Below are 8642 nucleotides of genomic sequence, written 5' to 3' on the forward strand. Positions count from 1 at the left end.
CTCTTCTTTTAAGAAAAAGTTTAATCGAATGCAAGGCGTTCTGTGAATTAAGGAGAAACCGATGAATGTCAGTCTCGACCCTCCCCCCCCCCCCCCCCCCCCCCTCCTATTGCAGCTTTAAAATCAAAGATATTTATCTCAGACATGCTGAATACAGCTGAAAAGAGCCTTCCCTGATCATGGCTGGGTTCACCAGAGTTGGGGTCTAAGGAACAGCAGGTCTTCCCAGAGTTTCTGAAAGTGGAGATGGGTTGGCTGCTTCTTGCTTCCAGGTTGCTACCCCTGTTACTATTAGGCAAGGTAAGCAAGAGGCTCTGGTGGTGTGCCCTCCACTGAAATGACGAACAGTGGATCAGTACCACACAGGCTACGAGGGACTCAGTACAGTTGGAATTGGGCAGTGCATAAGGATGCCAAGACCAGTGCAATAGTCAGGTGAGAATAGACCATCAGGCAATGGTAGCACAGGTAATGTCTGTAGGGCTACAAGTTAACAGATCAGCTTAATAATTGATCCTATGACAATGATTCTGGAGTTATGCTTTTAAAAAGTACTGCTTGGACTTGAAGAAGGAGGTACATCCCGTAAGCTTGTCCTGTAAATCTGGATGTTAGTGCAAATAAAAAAAGTATCACAGATAGTGCTCAATTGTTTGTGTAACAAATATACTAATACAGATACAGTCACTTCCTATGTTTAACAAATTCTCTATTTTCTCTCCTTAGAAAATTTTATGACACCTATGGTAGCCCTGGAATGCTTAATTTGAACAGTTCGGATTACAAATCCACATGTCAAAAGTAAGATCATATTTTCTTATGAATGCAGCAGCACTACTAGTAATTTTACATATTATTATTATTCAGGATTTATATAGCGCCAACAGTTTGCGCAGCGCTTTACAATGTAAGGGAAGACAATTACAATACAATTCAAAACGGGAGGAACTAGAGGGCCTTGCTCCTTAGAGCTTACAATCTAGAATACTTGATGTTCAAAACCATTATTACACAATAATTCATTACAATTCAAAAACATTCCTTGTTCAGTTTGTTTGGGACAAAAGCAAGGTACAAAATAATGTAAGCAGTACATCACAATACAACATTCTTCAGTAAAGTATAAAGATAGCCATCAAGGTACAATGAAATGATGTTTGTAGAACATAGTTCTCAAGTGCAAGGCATAGATGGGTGGAAGGGACAATGTCATTTGGATTTAGGATGAACCACAAGAGACCTGTATACATGTAACAAAAAGGTAAAACCAACTGGTGTGGAAGTTAGTGTCAGAAGTTCAAATATTATGGTAGCATACCTAAGCATGGCAAGGGTCACTGACCCTGGTGGCCATTTGATCAAAAAAGAACAAAGCAGAAAAAGAAAAGTTTGAAAAATGAGCAAAGTAGAGGAAGGAAGAGTGGGGGAAGAGTTGGGAGGGAGGGAGTCCAAGTTGATGGGATAAAAGAGAAAAGCAGGAGCGAGGAACCACTGGTGGCTGCTGGAAGAAGGAGGAGGCTTCAACGCCTCAACACCTGAATGAGGTGTGTTGCATATTTAGGGGAGCAAAAAGGACTCCTCAAAATCTTATTAGCCTTTCTTTAGGAAGTACTGATATTGTAGTTTGGAAGTTTAAGCCGATGCAAATTAAGCACAGGAACAATGTACTCAACATCTTGGTGTCCAGCCTTTTAGGCACCAAGTATTCAACTGGTTATTTGCCTTGCACACTCACTAAGGCAGCCTATAGATTACTTAATTTTCTTTCTTTCCACCATGAGTGGAAGGAAAGAAAATCACTGGATTTCCCCAATACCATAGTCAGTGTTGATGGTGGAATGCCTCCTGCAGCGTTATTGTGTTCTGGCGGCTTGGGGGTGTGGGGAGCCTTCCCAGCTGGCGGAACACAAAGATTACTGCCAGCTGCTATAGCTCCCGGCAGTAATTGGATGTAGAAAATTCCGACAGGATGGTTGTAAGCAAGTCGATCGATGGGTAAAGTTGGGCATAATCGGCCTGCCTGCCCATACATGGATCTAAACCTCGCCTGTTCCCTAATGAACCGGCATAGTTTTGGGTTTAATACTTTAATAATAAAAAAGACCTTGCAATCACTTTAACTTTTGTAAATTCATGAGAATCATGATGAATAACAATTGGCATGAGTAGAGTGCCTGCATCAGAAATGGAAAAAAAAAAAGAAAAAAATGTAATAAAGCCTGAAAGGAAGTCTTAGGTCTTTTGTTAAGAGATAAAACTGTTTCATTTTAAAGATTTTTTTTTAAGTTGTTCATTGTTACAATAATTTATTGTTCTCTTCTTCGTTTTTTTTTGATGGAATTATTCCTATCCTATAGCGAAGATAGAGAGATGCGCATGTTTTAATGGTAAGCCGATACGGCTGTCTTTTAGCCATTGTTTTACATGCTATCTCCTGTCTGTTTCAGGTTTGTGGAGAAATATTTAGAACTTCAAAAATCTGGAGAAGTAAGTGAAGATAAGTTATTTGAAGAGACAGGAAAAGCTCTACTCGCACAAGGTGTCATTTTAAGAAGGCCAGGAGTAACAACAGTAAGTTGCTTGTCTTGATTTTGGGAACAAACATTAGTGCTGGACTAGATACCTCTGACCATGTAACCTGAGCATTTCTGCTTTTTTCAGCTAATAGATAAAGCTTACAGCGGAGCTCCATCTGTTCACGCCCCCACCCCCCCTCCACTGCAACATTTGGCACTTTTTTGGGGGAGACGAGGGGGACGAGCGGATACCTGTCAAAACCAGGTACCTGCTCCCACTTCCAGGAAAGATCGCTCCGCAACGATCGTGGCGATCTACAACATTTCCAGGCCTCTCCTCCTTCCCCCACCCCCACTTTGCCTTCTGGGTGACACACAGGTCCCAGAAGACAGCCGGACCATTCAGAAAAGCGCAGCGAGACTCGCACATGCGCAGTAGGAAACAAGGCTTCACTTCCTGTTTCCCTTAGTGAAGATGCAGGTGCCTTCACCCACAGCCGATGGACAAATCGGCTAGGGGTGCCGACATCGTGAGCTACCTGGACAGATAAGTGTCCTTTATAGTAAAAGTCAGCAGCTACAGTATTTTTTGACAGGCTGAAACGTTGCTTTAATTATTAAGTTTCAGTAAAAGAGGAAAATGAAATTAATGTAGAAATAATCCCTGTTTAAAGTAGGACTCCAGCCTCACTTTTCTGTCTCCAGTGCTTGGTGGAAAAGTTTTGCTTTGTCATTTTCTCCCTCTCTCCCCCCACTGAATTTTTATTGAAGGCCATTGCAGTAGGCACACTTCTGTCTCCAGATATCCACTATTCATACAAGACCACTGACTGTCTTAGACACACCCCTGGTATTTTAGTGTTGTCCCTGTGGTTGTATCCTATATGGTGCACCCAACTTCATCTGTGTTAGAAAGTTGTCACCACAAAGGACACAACAGCTGTGATTGACACCTCCTGAAGCCCAGGGGCTTAGATAGGTAAGATGTCTATTAAATGTCAGTCACTGTTTAGTGGGTGTTACCACAGTGATGTGCTGGCCCTACCTGACTTATCCCTTAAAGCGGAGTTCCACCCAAATGTGGAACTTCCACTCATTTACTCCCCCCCCCCCCCCCTCCGGTGCCTAATTTGGCACCTTTTAGGGGGGAGGGGGGAATGGGTACCTGTTTTGGAAAGGTACCCTTCCCCACTTCAGGGAACAGCGCCACGGCGAAGTGAGGACCCCTCCTCCTACCCTCCGCCGCCGAGCCAATCCGAATGCACAGCGCAGTTCGCACATGCGCAGGAGGGACTCGCCCGTGAAGCCGCAAGGCTTCACTGCCGGGGTTCCCTGACTGGCAATGGCGGCGCTGACATTGCTGGACTCCAGGACAGGTAAGTGTCCTAATATTAAAGGTCAGCAGCTACAGTATGTGTAGCTGCTGACTTTTAATTTTTGAAGGGGGGAGGGGAACTCCACTTTAAGCCAGTGTAAAATGGAAAGATAATCTAATTTTATTAGAAGATTTTTGTTAAGAGAATGCTTTGGCAATAGGGTCTCCTTTTAAAATGTACTGCTTTTGTTTGCAAGATATGCTTTACATAGCTAGCTGAAATATTTTCTTCTATGAAATAAGTGACTTGGAAGGATCTGAATATATTTGGCTTGCCAAACTTCGGATTCCTTATGATGAACTAATGTTCTACTCTCTGTCCCCCTTACAATGCTTCATAGCATTGTGTTACCATGTTCAAGTTTCATTTTACTTGGTTAACAACTGTTGCTATGCACTCTTTCATAATAGATGGATAGGAATTGGTGGGGGAGGTTAGAATCTGTTGGTTAAGACCATGTTTTCCTTTTTTTAATGTCAGATTTGTGTATTTATAAATTCAGTGCAAAGAAAATATTTTTGGAATCAGTAGGGCCCACTCTCACTAGTCCACAGCCCAAAGTACTGCTGCCTGCACATTGAACTTGAGTGTTCTTTTTTAGAGCCAGGGCCATCCAGAGAGATTTGATATTATGCAAACATGTTGCAGAATACCGCGCTGCTCTGGAACACCGTGAAACATTGCATTCATGTGTGAACATGACGCCAAGACAACTATTGCTTTTCCTGTTTTATTAAATGCAAGTAACCTCACATAGTATGAAGGGGCCATTAAAGTGGAACTATGGGCAAAACTTTTTTTTTTTTTTGGGGGGGGGGGGGGGTGGATAGAGTAAGGGAGGGTTATAACAGAAAGTGAAAGGAAATTTCTGCAAATTGAAGGCATTTCTTGGGGACCCTCAGGTCACCAGAACTAGTGTCCCCATTGGAAGTTCTCCATCTATTACTTTTCTGGGGACAACCTAACATTGGGGGTTTTCTTTTACTTTCACTTTCAATGATCATGGTAAACAAGACAAATGGAGAGAGTGAATCTCCTGAAAAGGGGCACAGACAGCAATAAAAATCGACAGGGGCTCTAATCCCTCTTCACACTGTCCGAAACTAAAAAAAAAAAAAAAGTTTTGCCTTTTAGTTATTGTATTTCTTGCATTAAGGTAAAAAATGTTTAGGTGTCAGAAATCCCCCCACACACTTTTTACTTATCTGAGCTCTCAGTTGATCCAGCGCTCTGCACTTCTCTTCTCTCCCCTCACTTCCCAGTCTTGCTGGCTTTGCTGGGTCACCGGAAACCATTGGGCTTGCTTTGTGCACTGGTGTGCAGTCATATTGGAACAGGAAGGGGCCATCCCCAAACTGTTGGGAGCATGAAATTGTCCAAAATGTCTTGGTATGCTGATGTCTTAAGAGTTCCCTTCACTGGAACTAAGGGGCCAAGCCCAAATCCTGAAAAACAACCCCACTCCATAATCCCCCGCCTCCCCCCCCCGCCAAATCATTTGGACTAGCGCACAAAGCAAGCTCCATAAAGACATGGATGAGTGAGTTTTTGGGATGGAGGAACTTTACTGGCCTGCACAGTGTCCTGACCTCAACTGTATAGAACACCTTTGGAATGAATTACATCAGAGACTGCGAGCCAGACCTTCTTGTCCAACATCAGTGCCTGATCTCACAAATGTGCTTCTTGAAGAATGGTTAAATAGTCCCATAGGTACGCTCCTAAACCTTGTGGGCAGCCTTACCAGAAGAGTTGAAGCTGTTATAGCTGCCAATGGTGGGCCAAGTCAATTTTGTACCCTACAGACTAGGAGTGGGTTGCCATTAAAGTTCATGTGTATGTAAAGGCAGGTGTCCCATTACTTTTGATAATATAGTGTATACGTGTTTTTTTTAAGCAGAGGCCCTGTAGAATAAAATGGTTGTGGTTACAGCAGTTTTTTTTTATGTCACACGGTATTTGCGCAGCAGTTTATCCAAGTCAAATTTTCAGGAACAAATACGCTTTATTGACATTTAGTGCACATAAACAAAACATAATACCATTTTTGGTAAAATATAAAAGCCAAGTAGCTAGATACTGAACATGCCATGCTTTAAAATTGCGTACGTCTGTCGAACCGCAACAAACTTTGGTACCTAAAAACCTCCTTAGGCTACATTTTAAAAGCCTTTACAGGTTACCAGTTTAGAGTTACATAGGAGGTCTAGTGCTAAAATTATTGCTCTCACTCTTGCGTTAATGACGATACCTCACATGTGTAGTGCAATCCTTGTTTACATTTGTTTGCAGGACCTACACACGCATGAGCACAGGGGTATGAGGACGCTTTAAAAACTTTTTAGTTCTTTATTTAAATGTATTTTTTGACACTATATTTTTTTTAACCAACTTTATTACTATCACAAGATATGATCCTGGTATCACAATCTCAATACAAGGCTGCAGATATATACAGCTGTATCGAGGTGGTTCAACAATTACCAGAGTCCATTTTTGATCAAGCACTGTGTCCGTCTGCTGCAGCTCCTCTTCCTGTTTTAACAGGGGGCTCTGAAGGCAGCGGGAGCCATTGGCTTCTTATGCTATCAGTTGAATCCAGTGAGGAGAGAGAGCAAGAGACAAGGCCAAGCCATGCTGTGTGTGTCTATAGTGTGAGCTTGCACAATAGAACACAGCTTGCTATGGGGGCACACCCAGAAGAGTGGGGAGTACTGGTGGGGGACCCCAGAAGAGGAGTTAAGGGACTGTTCTGTGCAATGTCCTTGCGCAGAACAGGTAAGTATATCCTCCTTTTTTTTTTTTTTTTTTTTTTTTTTTTCTTTTTCTTTTTTTTCTGGGAAAAAAAAAACAGCCTTTAGTATCACTTTAACTACCAAAATGTTGGCGCTTCCTAAACTTAAATATAGATGAGGGCCTAACAAAGCAATGTTCATAAAATAAAGCTATGATCCATATGTTAAAAAAAAAACAACGAAAAGCCTAAAATACCTATTGTTAAGCAAATTGCCCATAATCCACTTGTAGCAAAAATGATAAAATTAAAAATGTTTACATAGCTCCCAAAGTTTCACTTTTAAAAATGTCCTTTTCTTTAACTACTTTTTTCTTTTGCAGGTATCAAATCAGTCATCTTCTGCATCACAAAAATCATCAGAGTCAAGGGTTGCATCAATAATAGATCAGATGAAACCTTCAGATGAGACTGACGAGTCACAGTCTGCTCCATAACGCCTAGCCTAAGAAGATTTATATGGAACATTACAGAGCCTAAGGACTGTACAGTTGTCAGTGAATGCACTTAAATAACACTTGAAAATAAAAAAGGAACTCCATGACTTGATTAATGCAACATTTTTCTACCAAAATATTTGTTGTTTGTTTTTTTTCATTTAAACACGCTAGATTGTGATTTTTTTTTTTTTTTTTGGGGGGGGGGGCTGCACAAGATTCTTACTTTATAAAGTAATACCAAAACCAAATAAGTCCTTTTCTGTAATTATGCTAATAATAGTACATCTGAAAGAGGAACCACTTACCTGTAAATGGACAGGAGCAGAAGGAATTTAAAACAAATTGCTTTTCAATTTTGAATGCAGAAAAGAACATATTACAGCGGTACAATAGAAAATGTAAACTTTTACACGGTTCTAGGTAAACTGAGACTTCAAAAAGGTTCAGAGTCTGCAACTGCAACAAGTTATGGGGTGTTTTGAGGTAAGAGTGCTTTAGCTGCATTGGAGTGGGTGGGGTGGCTGGTTGAAGAGTAATGGGGCTGTAAATCCAGATTTCGTCAAAACTACATGTTGTAGCAGCCATTTACTTCCCTATTCCCACTGTTCATCTCCTATGGCACATGTTCCGTGCAAACTTCTGAGTTTACTTGGGTTGTGGTAGCCACAGCTAATCAGGCGTGTCCGCAGCTTGTTGACTGTGTCATTAAGGGGCTGCCACACTCCACAGATAGATACCTATACAATGTTTGTCCTTGTAGTTGCTGAGTATGTCTCTCTGATTCTTCCACCTCCTTTGTCCCTCTGTCATCATGGATTGGTCCACGCAGTAATGCTTCTTCATTCACTTCTTGCCACAGGCAAGTAAGGATAGGGAGTAAGTGCCTCCTGTTCTCTAAAGAAATTTCTCCTTGTACACTCCACCGTTTGTTCCTTGTCACAACTAGTACTTCTGAGCACTTAATCAGCTGCTTGCTGCAGGCACTGCTTCTGCTATGCTCTACCTGTCATTCATCGCTATATTCGCTACTTCTCTTATGCTTAATTTGTCAGCCCCTTGCACCATGTACTGCTCCTCCTGCATACCACCTGTTGTTCCTTGCTGCCTCCTCTACTCCTGGTATGCTTCATCTGTCAGCCCCTTGCCACAGCTTCTGTTCTGGGGATATTTTGTTTTTGCCAAGTTTGCTCCTCGGAGACCTTGCAGCCAGACAACGCTATTCCTCGCTTGCTCCATCTGCCACTCTGCTCCTCTAAATGCCCACAGACAGGAACTGTTACCCCCTAGCATGGTCTTTCTGCCAGCTCTGCTCCGTTTTAGCCTTTGCAGCCAGGCACTTCTGGTTCACTACATCTGGCACATCTCTCTGCAGTGTTCATGTTTCTTCATCTCAATAGTGGTCCATTTACATCTTCCTACAGCCTGCTGCTGTCAGAATACACAGATCAGGGCTTTGGGTGATTGGAGTCTCTGCAAAGTAAATCACATTAAACAAAAAACACTGTAACAAAATACA

At 42.1% G+C, this 8642-nt stretch overlaps 1 protein-coding gene across 1 annotated transcript in view; it reads left to right on the top strand.

Moving 5' to 3' along the window:
• MRPS23 (mitochondrial ribosomal protein S23) overlaps window positions 1-7129 on the top strand; it is a 28869-nt gene extending 21740 nt beyond the window's left edge. Inside the window, exons 3-5 of the mRNA XM_082248421.1 lie at window positions 727-801; window positions 2448-2571; window positions 7010-7129. Coding sequence (XP_082104547.1) covers window positions 727-801; window positions 2448-2571; window positions 7010-7123 — 313 coding nt within the window. The 3' untranslated portion in view covers window positions 7124-7129. The remainder of the gene's footprint in view (window positions 1-726; window positions 802-2447; window positions 2572-7009) is intronic.
• The last annotated feature ends 1513 nt before the right edge of the window (window positions 7130-8642 follow it).

This window comes from Pelophylax lessonae (assembly GCF_965119305.1).
Source record: "Pelophylax lessonae genome assembly, chromosome: 2".
NCBI lineage: Eukaryota > Metazoa > Chordata > Amphibia > Anura > Ranidae > Pelophylax > Pelophylax lessonae.